This window comes from Tetrao urogallus (genome assembly GCF_951394365.1).
Source record: "Tetrao urogallus genome assembly, chromosome: 3".
Taxonomy (NCBI): domain Eukaryota; kingdom Metazoa; phylum Chordata; class Aves; order Galliformes; family Phasianidae; genus Tetrao; species Tetrao urogallus.
In genome coordinates this window covers 29,967,502-29,987,905 of record NC_136815.1, presented here as the reverse complement: position 1 = coordinate 29,987,905, position 20,404 = coordinate 29,967,502, and the positions used below count along the sequence as shown (strand labels likewise).

At 38.4% G+C, this 20,404-nt stretch overlaps 1 protein-coding gene across 1 annotated transcript in view; it reads left to right on the top strand.

The window, feature by feature from the left end:
• Window positions 1-7,975: 7,975 nt before the first annotated feature.
• Window positions 7,976-20,404, top strand: part of CRISPLD1 (cysteine rich secretory protein LCCL domain containing 1) — a gene marked incomplete at both ends in the record, with an annotated part of 35,481 nt that continues 23,052 nt past the window's right edge. The window contains one exon of the mRNA XM_079533647.1: window positions 7,976-8,233. Within this exon, the coding sequence (XP_079389773.1) occupies window positions 7,976-8,233 (258 nt within the window). The remainder of the gene's footprint in view (window positions 8,234-20,404) is intronic.

Below are 20,404 nucleotides of genomic sequence, written 5' to 3'. Positions count from 1 at the left end.
AACATAAATTTTGTTAAATTATTCTGTTAAATTATGTGTCTGGAGACAATAAAAACCACCAGCAAAGTTCCCAGTCCTATTCCAAATCAGTCAGCAGCAAAGGACTTGGAACAAAATGTTTCTGAGAAAGGATGGTAAACACTGTCCTTAAGGCTTGATTTTGTTGCAAATCTATGGGTATATCCACTAAACAAAACAAAACAAAATAAAACAAAAAAAAATTAAAAAAAAAAAAAGAAAAAAAAAGAGTTCAGTGTGTATCTGTGAGCTTGAAAGACAGGAGAGAATCCACAGGAAAAAATAGACTATTTCTGTGAGAAAGTAACTGCTTTTCATGTCAGCACTTTTTTTTTTTTTTTTTTGTTCAGTGAAAAATATACTTTTTGATCCTTAGCAGCTAAGTGGAAAAATTCACCAGTTTTATAATTAAAAGAAAGTTCTACAATTAGAACTATTCCCTGTATTATTCTTCTATAACATATCTTTACAGAAACTTCAATCATGAGATTTTTTTTCTTAACGATAGCTTGCCTTCCTCTCATCCCAGCTCCCCAGTGGCTTTAAGCTCTGACGTTAGAAAGCATTTCTTTACTGTGTGGGTAATGGAGCACTGGCACAGGTTGCACAGAGAGGCTGTGAGGTCTCCTCCTTGGAGATCTCCAGAAGCTGCCTGGACATGGCCCTAGGCCCCCTGCTCTGAGTGTCACTGCTTGAGCAGTGATTGGGCTAGATGTCTTCCAAGACCCCTGACAACCTCAACCATTCTGCGATCCTGTGGTTCAGTGATTTCTCCATTGGTTGAAGTCCTTTTTGGATTTCATATTAGTTGCAGAATGTTAATGGATGATAAATTTTATTTATTGTTGATCTCAAACAAAATAAAGCTGAAAAAATAAACTGTACTTAATCTCAATTATAAACAAAGTAAAAGCTCCCCTAAGTAGAAATAATTACTTCCAATCATTGTGAACAGGCAAAAAAGGAATATTTTTCAAAATAATGCCACGATACAATCATATTTCAGTCCTCATGCAATCACTGCATTCAAATTTTAAAATGAAACCTTTTAAACTGGTAACATAAAAGTAAAATGTTCATGCTATTTATTTCTAACTTATAAAAGTTACATTCAAATAATTGTTATTTTACGTGCCTTTAATATCCGACTGAAATTTGATTCATTTACTGTCATGAGCAACTGTGGTTACTTTTGAGTCACTTAGGAGAAATAGCCAGTGAAGACAGTACAGAAAAACATTTTTACTGATTTTGCTTTCCATCACAGTGATGAAGATAATCCATGATAATAGTTATGGTTCCTTTTCCCAAAGGTAAATAACAGTGAAACGTTATGAATGTCTTTGTTAAGTGCTGATCTTTTAAACAATCTTCAGGCTCCTCTGAGAGACAGTCGGGAACCATGATCTTTGTGAATTCTGATGGTGAACTACCAAACAATATGTTGTGAAAACTGTGCTGAGGAGTGCATAGTAATGCTTGTTCATAACAGGAAATGGTTTGCAATGCCACCTTGTACAACGGAAAGTGCTTAGGCACTTGTCTAATTTCTGATAGATTATGTGGGATGTTTATGCATCTTTTTACCCTGGTAAATCTGGCCACAGGAAAGCTATGTCCTGTTGTTTTTTGCTGAGTTCTGCCTCTCGATCACCATTAAAGCTGTCCTCAACAATGGATTTGGCTGAGACATTTTTGGTTGAAGAAAATGTTGCAACATTAGAATAATTTTATTTTGGATGAAGGTTTCCCACCACACACAGAACAGGTAATTATCACCATGTGTCCTCTCTTTACATCTTTCACTGTCCTTTCCTTTTGTGACATGTTTTTAAACCTGCTCAAGAAAAACTCAAAACCAGTAGGGGCACTTTAGGCAAAAGCTAAAAGTCAGGATTTGAGCATATCCCAACAAAGAAGCACTGCCCTGCATCAAGCATTGACTGAAATTTAAAAATTGGTCTCCTACCTTACAGACTTATCTGATGAAACGTCTCATGCTTTGCCATTTTTGTGGAAGTCTGAAGACAATTACCACACGATGAGCACAAGTAGTCATGGTATCTAAAGAGGCAGGCTTGATTTGAAATAGCAACATTTTTTTGTTCATGTGACACTACAGCATCAAATAGAAAACCAGAAGGTATATTAGCCAAAGATGTTTAAAATCAAAAGAAAGATGGTCTGGGTTTTGAGTCTTCCTTTCGTTTTTAAGTAAAAGCACAGCTTTTATAATTTAGAAGATTTGTAAGTATGCATTATATGTAGTAGAGCCTTTCTCGCTTTCTTTCTTACTTGGTGATGCCACTTTTTCTTAATCAAATTATCCACACTTAAGGACCGTGTATATATTTTCTGTTAGAAAAACATTGATGATGAAGTAAAATATCTCTCATCCAGTCCTTTGTTTACTTACAAAGACTGCTGGAATTCTGTCTCCTCAAATCCAGAAAGGCTCAAAGAGCAGAAGATATTCGTCCCTTCAAAACTGAAAGGATTTTAGACAAAGTCTGTGCTGAAAATATTCCCTTCCAAGGTTTCTTCAGTGCCTATTCTTATTGCTTGTCCAGCGTGCAGCTGGGGCACTCTTACGATTTATTTTTTTTTTAATTCATTTCTTCTGCAGCTATTTAAAAAATAGTTACTCACACAGTCTGCATACATTCTTGTTTTCATGTGCCTTTGGGAAAGGAAGATGGTTAGTTTTAGTTTCAGGAGATATAATGGTGCATAACTGATTATTACAACAATTTTAAATTATAGATGATAGTTATACCCACAATGTTGGAGGTTTAAACCAATCCAGAATAAGGCAAATGGAAAAAATGATCTCCCATAAACTGATCAAGACAAGAGATTCAGGCAATTGCATTTATATATGAACAAAATTAGTGGATAGGCCCAAATCCCATTTTTCAAAGTCAGAACACTTTTATGTGGTCACAAATCATACAGCCATAAATCAAATACAAAGGGCACGGTCACAAAGTGTAAAGGGTTTATTCACTTACTGATAAATTAGCTGAAAAAAAAAAAAAAATCAATTTCAATGAGAACATTTCTCTTTTTGTATTAGTATTTAATTCATTTAAAAACCTGCATTATAATAATATGATAAGGTTCTCAATCTGACAAAGACCAAATATGAACAAGTGCTTTCAGTGCTTTTCAGTGTGATGAACACAGAGAATGAAAGATGTTTGATACATGTTATATATATAAAGTTCAGCAATTGTCCAGTGCTGATGATGTACATCAGTCCAGTGCTGATGATGTACATCAAGGACAGCTACTAAACTTCCCAATGACTAAAGGGAACTCCATAAATATCATCATTCCCATAGATTTTTTAATTTTTTTTTCAGTTTCTTGGCTATGATAATATTCATAATCAGCTATAACTCTTAACTTCTGCTGCTTTCTAATGATACATCACTTGTACCTGTATAAAGAGTAAATGTCTTGGTATGAATGACATAGAGGTGAGATAAAGAAATGCAAGGCACATATGGAACTGAACATAGCAAGGGATATGAAAAATAGGAAGAAGGGATTCTATGGGTACATTGGTTAGAAAAGAAAGATCAAGCAGTGTGTACTCCCTCTGATAAATAAGAAGGGAGAACTGGAAACAGACGTGGAAAAGACTGAGGTACTCAAGTTTTTTGCCTCAGTCTTCACTGGAAGTCAGTCCCATGTCTTTCAAGTACCTGAACATCTAGGTGGAAGGTGAGGGAGCAAATCCCTCCTACTATAAGCAAAGAGCAAGTCTGAGACCACCTGTTAAGGCTGGATGTGTACAAGTCTAAAGGGACTATTGACATGCATCCCAAGCTCCTGAAGTAAACGGCTGATGAAGTTGCCAAGCTGTGACTGTCAAGCGAAGTCCTTGGAGACTGGAAGAAAGGGAAACATCACTCTTATTTTTAAGAAAGGTAGAAAAGAAGACCTGGGGAGCTACAGGCCACTGAACCTCATGTCTGTGCCTGGGAAGATCATGGAACAGATCTTCCTGGAAAACATGTTAAGGCACATGCAAAGGATGTAGGTGATCAAACAAAGCCAGCACAACTTTACCAAGGGAAGATCATGCCTGACCAATCAAGTGGCTTTCTACAAGGGAGTGACAGCATCAGTAGACAAATGAATCATGTTTACCTGGACTTCTGAAAAGCCTTTTATATGGTCACACACCACATTCTTATCTCTAAATTGGAAACATATGAATTTGAAGGGTGGACTGTTTGATGGATAAGGAATTGGATGGATGGAGTTATGGCTCTATGTCTAAGTGGAGGCTGATGATGAGTGGTGTCCCTCGGGGTTCTGTCTTGGGACTAATGTTCTTCAAAATCTTTATCAACAGCCTAGAGAGCAGGATTGAGTGTATCATCAGGAAGTTCACTGATGACACTAAGCTGCGTGGTATTGTTGAAACAACAGAAGGAAGAGATCCATCCAAAGGGATCTTGACAAGGTGGAAAAATGAGATTATATGAACCTAATGAGATTCAATGGGTCTAAGTGCAAGGTGTTGCACTTGGGTCAGGACAATCCTGGAAATATGTATAGACTGGGAGAAGAACTCATTGAGAGCAACCCTGCCAGGAAGGATTTGGGAATTACAGTGGATGAAAAGCTTGCCATGGACCTGCAGGTCCAGAGGACAGCCAAAAGATGATCAGAGGACTCAAATACTTCTCCTGTGATGGAAGGCTGAGGTACCTGGGCTTGGTCAGCCGGGAGAAGTGAATTGTGGCTATCTAGTATTCAGTAGGAGCTTATGTACAAAATGGAGACCAGCTTTTTACTTGATCTGACAGTAATAGGACAGGGGTGAAGTTTTAAAATAAAGGAGGGGAGGTGTAGATGTTAGGAAGAAATCCTTTACTCAGCAGATGATGAGGCACTGGAACAGGTTGTCCAGAGAAGCTGTGGAAGCCCCATCCCTGGAGGTGTATAAGGCCAGGTTGGATGGGGCTCTGGGCAGCCGTATCTAGTGATTAGCAACCCTGTCCACAGCAGGAAGTTTGGAACTTGATCATAGAATCATTGAATTCTTAGAGTTGAAAGGGACCTGTAAAGGTCATGTAGTCTAACTCCTCTGCAATGAAAAGGGACAAGCACAGATAAATCAGGTTACCCAGGGCTTGATCCAGACTCTCCTTGAAGGTCTCCATGGATGGGGCATCGATCACATCTCTAGGCAACCTGTTCCAGTGGCTCACTATCCTAACTGTAAAACACTTTTTCCTTATATCCAACGTAAATCTACCCTCTTTGAGCTTGAAGCCATTTCCCCTTGTTCTATCACCCCAGGCCCTGCTAAAGAGTCTGTCCCCCTCTTTCCTGTAGCTTCCCTTTAGGTATTGAAAGGCCACTGTTAGGTCATCTCAGAGCCTTTTCTTCTCTAAGCTCAACAGCCCAGCTCTTTCAGCTTGTTCTCATAGGACAGGTATTCTACCCCTTTGGTAATTTCTGTAGCCCTCCTCTGGATGAGCTCCAACAATTCCATATCTCTTCTGTACTAAGGAGTCCACATCTGGGCACAGTACTCCAGGTAAGGCCTCACAGCACAGAGCAGAGGGGCAGGATCACTTTCCTTGACCTGCTGGCCATGCTTTTTTAGATTAGATGATCTTTAAAGTCTCTTCCAAACCAAGTATTGGTCTTTGGCCATTTTTATAACTACATCAAATTAGATGAATAAGACATGACTACTACAAAAAATCCAGATCTGATGTGCAAACTCTATGAAGTTCTGATCCATATCTCAGCTCTGAAAAAAAATATCATAGAGAGCAACCAATATAGATCATAATGTTTTTATATATTGTGGTACATAAGTAGCAGAGTACTCATAGAAGCTTGTAAAACAGGTTACATTCAAAGTTTTTAAGGAAATTCTAACTAAAAGTGAGAAAGAGAGGGTACAGTAAGAAGCAGTGTGTTCCTTGCACATTATTGTTTCTCTTGGGCCCAAGAAATTTGGAAGCATTTATGGAGCCAGTCTGAAGCCAGCTGGATTCTGATGAATTTTAACCTCAGCCTCCCAATAGCTGAAAACGAAAATACAGAAAACCTTTGCAAGCTGGTATAGCAGTACTGTGAAGACTGGAAGCTGGTCAATCCCACTGTTAGCTCAGGGCACCAAATCATACTAAATAAGTGAAACATTGTCTCTAGTGGTTTGGATAAAAAATAATAACCAAGCTACAGGACTTTGATGTAAGTATAATTCAAAAGTTCACCTCTGATACTTAGTTTCAGTGGAAAATATACTTGTTACAAGCTTCTTTCCTGTAGCTTTGTGCTACATAGTACGTATAGCAAATAGCATTCTACTTTGTGAAGCCAAGCTTCAAGCAGCTGCTCTGAATCTGAATCATAGTTCAAAATTCCTGCCCTGATATCTCTTGCTGCATTCACACGGTCTGGGCTTTTGGGAGCTGAACACCCAGCTTTTTGGCTTTGCTGAAGCCAACCGACCGCTCAGCATCCTCTCAGCTGCCCACGGGTGGAGGTGGCGGCGGAGTAGGGCCCTCTCTCGACTTTTTCTGGGCCACTACTTTGGTAGGAGCAAGGCCAGCTTCTGACGGGCGGCAGAGCTCGCGGCCGTCCAGGTGAGGACGGGCGGTGCGGTGAGCGGGGGGCGGCCGCGGAGCCCGGAACCCGGAGCGCGGATCGCGGCCCGCCCCCGGGGTGCCGGGAGGGGTGGCCGCCTCACGTCACCGCCGCCCGCGATAAATGCCCGGCGAGGCGGGAGTCGGGAGGAAGAAGCGTGGAGCTCCCAGGGGCGGCGGCGCGCTCGGTGACATCCACCCCTCGCCGGCACAACTCGTTCGCAACCCGGCAAACACCGCTGGGGCGAGGCCGTGCCCGGGCCCTCCTTCCCAGCCCCCCGAGCCCGGCGCGGGCCTGGCGAGGCGGCGGAGCGAAGCTGGCTGCGGAGAGAGGAGGCAGCCGCCGCCGGAGGGTAAGGGCAGCGTCCAGCCCGGGGGCGGAGGCACCGTTCGGGAGGGGGCCGCTCCCCGCGGGCCGCAGGGCAGGGCCGGGACGCGGCTCCGTGGCGGCCGCTCGGCGTTGGGAGAGCCCCGCGCTGCTCCTCCGCCTCTTTTTGTTGTGCTCCCAGCGGCGGGTCCGGCTCGGGCGGTGGCGGGATTCACGCTTTTTTCCCCTGGGGGAGGGAGGCACCGTAGTTTTCCTCCTCCTGAGCATCGCTCAGTGAAGTAACAGGCGGCGTTGGCATGTTGCGTTCTTGATGCAGTAGTACTTTTTCAACCGTTGTCCGTGGTTTTTTCTGTTTGTTTTTTTTTTTTGTTGTTGTTGTTGTTTTCGATGAATGGGATGACCCCCATCTCCCCCCATTCTCTTGCCAGAGCTGAGTAACTTTAGTTCTATTAGGTATTTGGAAATCATAAAATAAAAGCTTTCATCGGAGTCTTGTTTTGGAATGCATCAAGAAGGGATATTTTGTATCTACTCAACTGTGTTTCTCATTTAACATTTTGAAATATTTTTTTTTGTTTTTGTTTTGTTTATAAATTCCAATACTAGGAAAATTATCTACAGCTAATCTTCCTCTATGTCTGGCTTCTGTTAAGTAGCTGCAGAAAGCATGCTTTCTTGCATGCAGACACTAAAATGTGCATGCCAGAGTGTATACAAAAGCACTTGGACAACTGAAGTTCACAAAGTTGAAGATAAGCGATCTTTCCAAACAGCAGCTTGTATTTATTAGTGTATATAACACGCAGCATTCTTGCTTCTCCCTCTTAATCAACAGTGGCCAACTCTGTATACACTACAGTTTGACTTTTTTTGCTTAATGAATTCATACAGACCAGTGCTTCAACCTCCAAATTACATTACTCTCTCTTATGCATTTGCAGCCAACAGACCTGGAAAAAAGACTTTGTCTTGGAGCTAACTCCTGAGCATTCTGAGATCATTCATCATGAAGTATGTAGTGCAGGAATGGCTCAGAGTAACTACCTTGCTATTCATAGCTCAAGCAGTTTCCGCAATGGTTCTTCCCAATGCCACGCTCTTAGAGGAACTTTTGGAAAAATACATGGATGAAGATGGTGAGTGGTGGATCGCCAAGCAGAGAGGGAAAAGGGCTATCACAGACAGTGATATGCAAAGTATCTTGGATCTTCATAATAAGTTACGGGGTCAGGTGTATCCACCAGCTTCCAATATGGAATATATGGTAAGGAAAAACTGATAGCCACATGCAGAAAGAAATGTTCTTTAGAGTAGCTACTGTCACTTTATGAAGCAGCATAATTTCAGTCATAGCTTGCCTGATTTCTTTTTATGAGTGCTTGTTTTTGTCTCTCTTTTTTTTTTTTTTTTTTTTTTTTTACTTTGTACAGGAGTGAACTTTGAGTTAAAAATGCTTTGTATGTATCTTGTTGTATTTTATTGATATTAATAGGTTTAATCTCTCATATCTCCTTTATTTAATTTAAGAGGCAATTCCTTCTGATCAGGGGCCAATTTCCAAAATTGCATTATTCAGAATAGTTGATTGTGGCCTATGAAGTTACCATCTGAGAAGAGCACTGAACTATGGAGCTTCAAAATAACATGGATTCTCTCCCACGCTTCTAGGTTGGATGCAATTTCTGAGCAAAAAGGCTTCTATAAAGTCTTCTGTTTGAGTTGACATGTGCTGGAGTTCTGTATGTTCCCATGTCTAACAGATTAATAATGTAATACATAATTTCTGTATTTTAATCTGTCTTCTGTAAAATATACAGACATATAGAAGTCTGTCTATTTTAGTTTGTTTGTAGATATAAATCTGCCATGTTTACGAGCTTAAATTTCATGCCGTAGTTCAACACTGTCTATTTCTCTTGTTGATTAGATCAAACTAGGTTATTGGAGCTTTTAACAAGAATTACATTTTCCTCCATAGTCTTGTTCTTGCAGAAGCACCCAAATCTTACTCCTATATCTATAATGTGTATTATTTATCTGACCCTTCATCAGAGGAAGTGTTACTGAGTTGTTAACACCAAACATTGCGCCAAATATAACACTTTTCATTGTGAGTTTATGACAAAGGATCATGTTAGCATATCTCAGGACTTAAATACCTTTCCCAGCTTGGAGCTATGTCTCTATTAGCTTGGAGATATGATTGAACTGAGAATGTATGTGTCATAGAGAAACCGTGTTTGCTTAAGTCATCAATAAAGGTAGTTTAACTTGAATGTACTATATGAATTTTATTGTATTAAGCTATGCACATTCAAAGAATTAGTTACTACATTCTGTCTCCAAACAAAAAGAGGATTGTATCTTAAACCTCTTTAGTTCTTTCAGTTACTGTTGTTTGCACATACCCTTAAACTTTGTTGAGGGCTTTTTTTTCAAACTTTTCAGTAATATGCATTACATTTTTTTGTCTCTAAAAATGAAGGTTGATTTTTTTTTTTTTTTTTTTTTTTTCTTTTTTCTGGGAAAAAAAAAAAAAAAAAAGTAGTCAAGCCTTCTTTCTGTAAAATGACATTAGGAAAGACTATTAAGCTAGAGAAGATAAAAGGTCTGTAACCGGTTGAACTAAGGAATGGAGATGTGTTCAGATGCAGGAAGCTATGAGAAGGATCTGGAACTAGGCTGAGTGTCTGGGGAGGTACTGAGGAGTTGCCAGCGGAGAGGGAAAGAAAATTTGATGAGTACATGTGGTTAGGAGAAGAGCTGGGTCTCTCAGGGTGGAGAAAAACTGAGAAATCAGAGCTTAGAGGAGGAGGTTTTGAGACTGCTAAGAGGCTACTGGAAAGTCTGAGCCTGGGATTGTTTGAGAAGGGAGGTTGTAGCTGGAGGAAGCAAGCAGAAGCAAAGATGGTGAACCAAGAAGATGGTTTAGGAAAGAACACATATACTGCTTGAGAAGAAGAAGGTAGTGACTGAATTTGTGAATGCTGGAAGATACATTTTGTGATACAGTTTATGACTGACTGTCTACCTTGTTTTCTACATAAGATGTCATAAAGGCTGTTCTGCTTCTTAATAGCTCAAAAAATTGGGTACAAAATTGCAAATGAGATGGGTAGCCCCAGATTGATCTGTGAGTAGCTGTAAAGGAAGCTTGTTTTGTCCCCCACTTAAAGGGAAAACAACAACAAAAAAAAATCTTGGGAAACCTAATGTCCAGTCATTATTATAGAGCATATAGGCAGAAGATAAACTTAGAGGCAAAATCCATTCTCTCATAACTTCTGACAGATATTGTAGCTGTATAATTATTAGTGCTGTTCTCTTGTCCATGATTGAATATAGGCAGATACATGTTTTTACATCTTAATAAACACTTTACTTTTCTGGACACATACTAAGGTATGTACCATTGTGGCCTTTCCAGACAAAGAGATAAACACTCTTAGATCTGGTTTCAGAAGCTTTTGTGACCTCTGGGTCAGTTCTCTGAATCATAGAAAGGTCAAGGAGTCAATTATGAATGGAATTATAACTGCATTTGGCTTTTTTTTTTTTTTTTTTTTTTTTGTTAATAAAGGATGGATGGTGTTGAGAATCTTAAAAGTAATTTTAAAAAGATCTTTGCAATATGATTAAGATATGTGAGGCCTTACAAATGCAAGTTCAAAAATCTCTCTAATTGTTTTCCTGATATTTAGTGAGCTAGAGAAGTACAGCTGAAATATTTTTGTCTACTTTTGGAGTGCTTTATTAGTATAAAACTCCTGGCAGAAACCTTCCTGCTATGGGCACAGCCATGTCAGTATGAGCAGCCCTTTGTACTAGTACAGTCCTTCTTTGAAAACAGGGCTGGCTCTACTGGTGAAAATGAAGTATTAACAGAGTACAGAATCTGAGAGAGATGGTGAAGGTTCAGGTGCCTCACTCATATGCCTATTTCTCTCTAAGTCTGTTGTAGAGCTTAAAATCTTCAAGTGTGTTTGGAGCTGGGAAAAAGTATGTGGGAGCTATCTTCTCTCATTACACAATTCATATTTTTCAATTATGCTAAACTAACAGTCAGCTTTACCTGGAAATGCCTCTGTCCTGCTCCTGCCACTGATACATATCTGAGTTGATGATGAGATTGGTTTAACTGATTAAAGAATCAGAAACATGTCCCTCTTTCTTCCCTCTTTCTTCCCTCTTTCTTCCCTCTTTCTTCCCTCTTTCTTCCCTCTTTCTTCCCTCTTTCTTCCCTCTTTCTTCCCTCTTTCTTCCCTCTTTCTTCCCTCTTTCTTCCCTCTTTCTTCCCTCTTTCTTCCCTCTTTCTTCCCTCTTTCTTCCCTCTTTCTTCCCTTCGTTCCCAGTAGTTTTAATTTTATGCCAGTTTGAGTTTGGAATTCCCTACATGGCTGAGTCAGTTGAGTAGTAGTGCTGATAAAAGAAGATGGTGGGGATGAATAGTTAAGGACTGGGAGAAATGAGGAACTGCAGTTTATGCAGAAGCATTGATCTGTACCTTGATAGCCATATCAGCCATATCTTCGAGAGAACTGCAGGACCAACACTTTTTTTTTTTTTTTTCTTTTTTTTTTTTTTTTTTTTTTTTGAGTTGTGCAGAGGAGAAAAAGTTTTTACACTAACGTACTTTTGTATAATGTATTCAGCAGGTAGATGATACAGCATGAAGACTGAAAAGAATAAACCATGGCATTAATGTCTCGTGCCATGCAGCACATTGCAGTTTTGATTTAGCCTCCGTGACAGACACGTGTAGTGATAGAAAATAGTATGGTGCTATTGTAGTACAGATTTCTGTAGTTCTTTGGCATGCCATTGACTTCCCTTGTATTAGAGGATGAGCTTCAGCATGTAAGATCTAGATTTCCTTAAGGAAAAAAAAGGGTTGAATTACTGGTTTTCTGTACAGCTGTAAACTTTACCCTTTTGCCTTGTAAAAGAAAAAGGGTATGAGATTATCACAGTTCAGTGACCCAAAGTTACTAACAGCAGCAAAGGTTAGTGGCTATGTGTAATAAACAGAATATTCTCATGGCTGTCTGGCTGAACTAAACGGATGAAAAGTTCATCTTCCCACATAATTGGCTCTGGTGGTGAGCTGTAGGGGATTCCTAGGGTAAGAGGATAAGAGTAGAGAATGGAAACAGAGAAACTTCTGCAATGAAAACTCCCAGCTTTGAGCAAACAGCAGCTTAAGGACTTTCTAAATCAGCACTTTGTTTTATTTTTTTACCAGTAATTCCAGAAGGAACTCTTTTCTATGAATCTAAATGCTTGAATCTACATATATCTTTGTGGTAAAAAGTTGCAGAGCTCTCCACATAATCGTATGCTACATTAACTGTTACTGTGGTTATGTTTTTCCTTTAAACTGGATCTTTTTTTCTTTATCTCATCTATTTCATTATAGCTTTTTTTCCTTCATTTTTTTAACAACTTAGTGAGAGACTTTGCAAAAAAGACTTAACTTTATTTTTATTTTTTTTTTTTTTTTAAATCTTTATGATGCTTTCAAAGAAGTCTGATAGATTGATAGATTTGGGAGCAGCTTGTATTATCCAGGTGTTTATTTTACGACTTAGCCTATCAAATCATCCAAGTAGAAGTCAGTTTCTGGTCTGCAGTTTCTCAGAATCCATTGGAAGCATTTTAAAATATTAGCACCCACATACTGTATTTTGTTAATGAGGCCATTTTGGAAGAGAATTTGTTGCACTACACAGTAATTCATCAATTAAGCAATTTCATAATTAAGTTCCTCCAAATTCATGAATGATACTATCTAGACCTTGCAAATTGATAGCGTTAAAATAGCAATTTCCTTTTTTTTTTTCTCGTTTCTTTTCATTGCTTAATTCGGGTGTAGGTGCAACTTCTGTTTCTTTCTCTGTATAGAAAGTTTCTGGTGTGGGGACCTGCCTAAGCTCCCGTGTAGGGAACAGCAACCCGACATATTCAGTTGCCTCCTCTGCAGTGGCTGCAGATGATCTTATGATTGCACGTTAGATCATTCTTTCCTAGAGCTCTTCCTTCAGCACTGAGACCTTTTGAATTGTCAGTATTGCAGCTTGATAGTAGGAAAAAAAGTCTTGAGGTAATGGTGAACAGCTTGCTATGAAAACATACAGCAAGTCCATACTCTATGGATGTTTATCCTTTTGTATACAGTAAACAAGTGCTTCCTAATACAGAAAGGAGTGAAGACCTTTTTTCTTTATGATGTGTGCAAGGATTAACAGCACTGCTAAGAGAGCTGTGAGAGATGACGTTTCTGTGCTAATATTCCAAGGCTCCAAGCTGAAATTAGATGATGCTTTCAATATTTCCTATCCTGAGCCATTGACCCAGTATGGCCTTCTCATCAGTCACTTGGGGTAACTGTGGAAAAAATGTCTGTAGTAGTACAGGGAACTAAAGCAAACTTCTGATGGCAGTTGTGAGTCTGACCAGAACAGTGCCATAGTGAGGCTATTCTGCTCTGAGGCTGGTCTGTGCTTTGCTGTCTGTTACTGCCCAGCATCCCTTGGCACAGACCTGCTGTTTAAGACAAAAATGGAAAATGCCATGATTTCTCATACACTTGCCAGTGTATGCAATAGCCTTGGAATATATAAGGCAACACATCTTTTTCTCTCCTTGTTTGGTAAATTGACTTTAGAGAGACTTCTGCGCTCTCCTGTCATCTTTTTTTATCAACCTTCCTAGGTTGATAGCAAAATATTCAAAGTATTTCAACCCGGTGTTTCTTGGCACCTTGCCACACACTGCAATTTGTAATTAAAATAATTAGGAATATCAGTGTTTTCTAGGCTTCTTATTTAATTATTTGTAGTCTTCTTTTGTCCACATCCTGCCATTACCTGTTAGGGATGTCATCACAAAGCCTCTGCCTCCTGTCTTGATTTTCAGATTTCTTTACTTTTTGTTTGTTTGTTTGTTTGTTTGTTTTTTTCTGCAAACCTTGTGAAGGAAATGAAACTCTTGTGGGAGTACTTTTTTCAAAAGTTCAAATTAGCACATTGATCTGGTATAATTTCATAATTCTTACGGACAAACATGTATGTGCTTTTGATAGCAATACTGCATCCATATTTCGTTCATGGGAAAGCTAGAAATATACCTAGTTCGTTCTGATATATTTTCTCAGAAGGTCTTATCTGTCTGAAAACTACCATAGCATTGTGTTGCAAGTGTTGATACTGTATCTTTTCTTTCAAAAGAGGCTTCTGAATGAGTACTGGCTTCCTCGGGGCCTCGTTCTGGGGGTCTTGAGAACTTGCAGCTTGGTTCAGTAGCTTCATGAAGATTTCAGAAGAAGAAGAATGACTATAAATAATTTGGATTTTTCTTCATTTTCCTAAAAGCAAATTCTTGCTGTTTTTAAATATAGATGATTCGACTTTGGATCGTTTGAACCCACTAGTACAGAGAACTCTTCCACAGATAATAGAAAAACATTCTTCATGTCATCACAGTGGCTGATTTCAATCCCTATTCTAATAGAGATTGAAATAATTTCAGCAATTTTATGCTGCTTCATATAATGATCTGTGTATGTCTGGATTTAGCAGGTTTCTGCATGTCTGTCAGCTCTCAGCTGAGATTTTCAGTCTACCACCTATGTAGCTACAGAACTGAAGTATGCTCAGGAGTCAATCTCAGTGCTTCAGTGTGCAGAGAACTGAAACAGCATTAGTAAACTTAGAGACCTTGCAGTAGATGTGATGAACTTTTATATGCTGAATGGCAGTCTCCTGTTGAAATTCCTAGACATTACTGATGAAACTCTTACATGACTCTAGTTTGTCTTGTCCATTTTGCAGAAAGTCTGGGTAGCCTGGTTAAACACAATTCACAAACACAAAGCAGAAAACCTTGGTTTGTGGAATCCCTTAAGTGGCCAGAGAACACTATAGTTGCCAAAAAGAGAGGAGCCTTTTTCAGAGTGAACCTGTCTGTTTTCTCTCTGGTTTTCCACTTACCTGCTCCACTTCAAAGGTTGATGGAATTGCTTCAGCCTGTGCTCAGAGCTTACTGACACTGCATCAAAGAGCTCAGTGACGTTGACTTACCCTCTTATTCTCTCTGGCTGTTTTAGCAAAGGATTGTGCAATGTGAAGTGGCCAAGAAAGTGAGTGGATAAGTCCATGTTATGACTTTTATTGATAGAATGCCAACCACAACTAAGCAACTCCAAGTAAAGAAACTGAAAGTGGAAAGTAGCAGAAAGGCTTACTGTTAGCCTTCCCATAATGAAAATAATTAGCAACATAGAACAGATATTGTTCATCCTTTATTTTGCTGACAGAGGACTTCTCATTGCCCTCCCGAACAGAAAAAAAATATTGATCAGTAGTAATGGGATCAGACTTAAACATAAAGTAGTCTAAAAACAGTAGGAATCAACGAGATTTGTGAAAGCAACTCCATGTAGTCTTTCATCTTTATGACATCCTCTTTAACATTTTTTATTTGAGGAAAATAAAAAATATATTTATTTCTTAAATAATGACATTGAAATACTAGATATGTCTTCAGTCTGTTTTCTATAAAAGTACTCTTCAACCTTAGATTTGGCATAAAGTGGAGTGATTATAATAGTCAAAAAGGCATCATTCATTAAGACTATCTTATGTCTGGACAACTTTTACTTTATTATGAGAGAAGATTGCATTAAATCCAGAACTTTGTCTGTTTCAAGACAGTTTTAGGAAAGAGTGATTCTTATTACATAATGCAGTATATACATTCTCAATGCCTTGTTGGCTGCCTCAGTGGTCAAGTACTCTTTAAGGCATATTTTCCAATTCCCTTCATTTAAATTTTATTTAAACATTTCTGTCAGTAGGGCCATGTTACGTATGATCACTGTGATCTCTTACAGTAAGTTCAATTCACTTCTGCTGTACTAATATCAAATTGCAGTGGTCACCTTTTAAAAGTGAACATTCATTGTGACACGTATGTGAGACACTGTGGATAATTCCTGTTCAAAGTCCAGGAAATTCTGTAGCATCTGTAAAACTGCTGCATGAAAGCAATCAGTTACAGCTAGTTTATAGTAGTAATGAGTACTAGGATTTGAGGTAAGGAGCTGTGCTGTGGTCAGTTTATAATTAGCTATGCATATTTATGAATACTGTTTGTAATGAATGTGTAATTCATTCTTTGGCAATGCACAAAATGCAGAAATCAAGATCAGTTTGCACATCTGTGATCAATGTTGTTTCTTTTCCATTCATGTCAGAATATAGAAGCAAATAGATGATTTTTTAGTCATCTTGTAATAGAAAGCCTTTATGCACTGCTTTTAAAAAGTAGCAAAGTAAATGTACTGTTTCAGAACACCTTGGAAACCTGACTATTCCAGCAAGGGTGTTTTTAACACTCTTAGAGTACACACAGAATTAAATGTGATTAGTCATGTCTACTCATTCCTATTCCTGGTTTTTACTTTTTCAACACATAAGCTCAAACACATGAAACTGTAATAGAGAGATACTTCTAAATATTGGAACAATATTTTTGGCCTCATCTTGCTTTCCTGTTTCCAGGCAAAAGCCACAGTTTTCCTGCTCTTTACTCTCTTCCAAAAAGTAGCTGCAACCTCAAGGTCTATTCAAGGATCTCTGCCCAGCTTAATGCTCTATAACTTCAGTCTACCATGTGGTAGCATGTAAGGTTCTTACCTTTTACTTTTAGACAAGCTCTCTTCTTCCAAAAGAAAATGGGTGCCTAACTTTCCTGCTACTGGAAAGTTTAATGATTTTACCTTTTTTGCTTTCTCTGTGTTTAAGGAGTATATCAGTACTTATTAGAATGGGTATTTTTGTATTTTCAGGGACAGTTGTCTAGTGTTTCAGTACTCCTGGGGTTTTGTGTTCACTCTGCTATATACTATGTAAGTCACCTCAGGCTAGCATGGAATTTGATATTTTTGGATTCAAATGTCTGAAGGTAGCTGTCTCAGTTGCATGCTAGTAAGTGACTTTTCCGAGGTGTTAATTATCATTAGTTTTTATGGACTTCCCTTACAAGGCTAAGTATGGATAAAATTGCCTTACCCTCACCTTAAGTGAAAACAAGGAAAACTGCCAGTATCTCTCAAGAAGAGATTGTATCAAACCAATCTTTTTTACTTTTGTGACCTGATAGTTAACTAGCGTAGTATACTTGTAGAAGTAGTGGGTGTCTCATTTTTTGACTCTGGAAGGGTTTTGACACTCTTGACCCAACACAAGTTAAAGGTGGCAGAAGCTTGGTGTTAAATACACGAAGGGTTGAAAATGTTGATGATGTCTGAGCAAGACCCATTCCAGTTAAGCATGTAGATAATGACTTAGATGAGCAAGGAATGCACTTAAGAACTGGAGAATACAGTAACGTAGTTTGGGATTGCTTTAGAATTATTTAAAAATTATCAGAACTTGTCAAGTGGAGGAAATGTCCTGGAATGAATGTGATGAAATAAAGTAAATGTAACTGCAAGATGTAGAGTAAGTAGAGTATCAAGCAGGTGGAATGCAAGGAGTAATAGCTAGGAGTAACACTATCCTGTCCATAAGTTACACTAAGAAAATAATGAGCCAACAATATGTGAAAGAAAATGACTTATTTATGTGAAACTGGTGAGACCTTGTTTGAAATGCGATGTCCAGCATTGGCCGTCTTTCAGGAATTGTCTAGCCACTTCATAGTCAGTGAAAGAGATTAATGGGATTGATTATAAATGCAGAATGTGTGATTTATGAGGACTGAAGGAGAGAAACAGCTGAGTTTTTTTAATCTGGGAAATAAATAAAGGTTAGTACAGGAAAGAGTGATTTCTTGTTTTTTGTTTGTTTGTTTGTTTGTTTTTACGTGCAAATAAAAACAACAACAACCACAACAAAAAATCAGCTATCATTGCAGGGCAGGAGGTTTAGGTTGCCTATCAAGAAAATATTCTTTACTCTTACAGTCATAAAGTTTGGAAGAAGAAGGCAATAAATATTATTTGGAAATTACCGTTATTAGTTTCAATTGTTAAAAAGTGGACAACACACAAATATTTGATTCGTCTCAGTAAAAGAGGCTAAAATGTGGTTGAGATCCATCTCTTGAAGTTGTTTTCAGCTGTGCCTTTCTGCCATTCTATGCTGATACCACATAGCTGATTTCTAGTTCTTAAGTGTATTTCTGGCTTAGTTGCTCATGACATTTCTTAATCAATGTTTCATCTTCCTTTTTTTTTTTTTCTTTTTTTTTCCTTTTTATTATTATTAGTCTTAAAGAATACAGTAAATAAATACCCATACTGTACGGTGGTATTTACTTTACTACTCTCTCCCTATATTTAGAACGTATACAGCAATGAAGTATTTATACTATGCCATGGTAAATGTTTACTTTCAGTGGTGCCCACTGTACTTACTTTTCCATCTGTACTGAGCTTAAATTTTAGCTCTTTTTTTTTTCTTTCCATACAGTTGCTTTCCATACATTTTTTTCTTTATTCCTTCACACATGAAAGTCTCTCCAATTAAAATGTTATTACTGTGCTCTTGAACTATTGGGCTTCTCAGTTTTGATGCAACACCTGTTGCTGTAATTGATGGACTCATGCTGATTTGCCTTGGGTAGAGAATTTCCTCTTGATTTAGCACTCATATAATATAAATAGTGAGATTCATCTCACCAAGCTTTTGTTGTCTGGTGTAGATGTCTGCATTTGAGCCAATCTCTTTTATAATTAGTGGAGAGAAATGAGAATTTCCAGCATGCAGTTCCTCTCAGTTAAAGATAGGTAGCCAAAATTATCTCCTTCTGTAGGTGCTTATTTGTCTATGTAACTACAAAGGTAATTCAGATAATTAGCTCAAATGCTTGTATCTACTTTGAGCCCGTTTAATTTCCAGGAAGGTTAATCCTACCCCATGTGATTGGTTTGGCTGATGCCAAGTTGTACTGTAAGCTGCAGTATCCTCTCTGAAACAGCTTTTCAATAAGCGGAGCATTGGTTTCAATATACACGCTACTTGAACCCCATATTGACAGAGGTTAAATACCACAATTTGTAGTCCAGTCTGCAAAGTTAATCTGGTGTTAGTTTTGGTTTATTTTAATATGATATGTTGTAAACTGGGAATATTTAAAAGATTTGCGTTGCATGTGACATCCCTGCTGCTAAGCCTATAAAACTTTCTTGAGGGGAAAAATTGGCAGCTGGAATTAGTAACTGCTCTCACTATGTAGTTTAATCAACCAGCCTGGTGCCAGCCTCAGCTAGTCTAGCATAAGATTTGCAAAACTCTAGGATTGTTATTGGTACACAGTTTTAACAAAATATTGAGAAAGGCGGTGCTTGTGTCAGCAAGTGTTGTGTTACAACAGCAGGTTTTGTAGAGCAAAAGAATTGGTGCCGAGGGTCTGACATTCATACTCTCTACATTTCAGGGTTTTCTATTTTGTTCTGGGTCTTATCTGTTGGTGTGGACTGAAAACTCATTAACAACTGTAAACTTTAGATGTGCTCTTAGAACACAACTCCTGGCATTTTGTCTGGAAGGAATCTGGTTTGTACCCCAAGAGTGCTCTGTGATGTACACTAAATGGGAATAATCAGGAGTTTCATTTAGAAATCACATTCCTGATCTAAATTAAAATCCTGCCACTGAAAAATCCTAATCTGATCTGACTTCCATCAAGGTGTATGTGATGGTGTTACAGTCTTAAAAAATTGGCATTGTTTCCTTCATGGATGGGAATGTTTTAGTATATAAGCGTGAATAATGCAGAAATGTTGTAAATAATCATGGTGCTTGGATGATATGCAAGTTATTTTCCAAATCTAAAAGAAGAAGACAATAAAATAAACCCAACTGAGACTATAAGATGGAAGTATGTAGAGCTGAATGTTTTCTCCTCTTACTGCTTGCAGATTCTGGAAGTTCAGCCAATGCCCATGATGTGCACACCAACTCATACATAAGTTTGGGGATAGCAGTTTTACTCTGAGCATACTTATTTGGATAGCAGAAGTCAGTTGTAAACTATTCAGAATAGATAATGGAATTAAGTCTAGATCATCATTAAACTTTCAGCTAAGGGTTTTATATATGGAGGAACATGCTTCACAGTAATGATGCCTGAAAAGTTCATAGACTTTCTGTCACATATGAGGATACAAGTGTAAAAAGGAACTGCTTATGCTGGTAAGTTTCTACAGAAAAAATTGCTGTCTTGAATGGCCAAGAAACTGATTTCCAGCATTTGAGATCTCCTGTTTTGAATGTGCGTATTTCATTAGAAGAAAATTTTGCTTGTCATAAGGAAGCAGATTGCTTGTGAACTTAGTTGTGTCTGTATGTCCTGGGGAGTTTTAGGAAAAGTAAATTTGGCAAGGTTAAAAGCTAAGAGATAGTATCTTGATTAAGTATGAAAAAAAAAA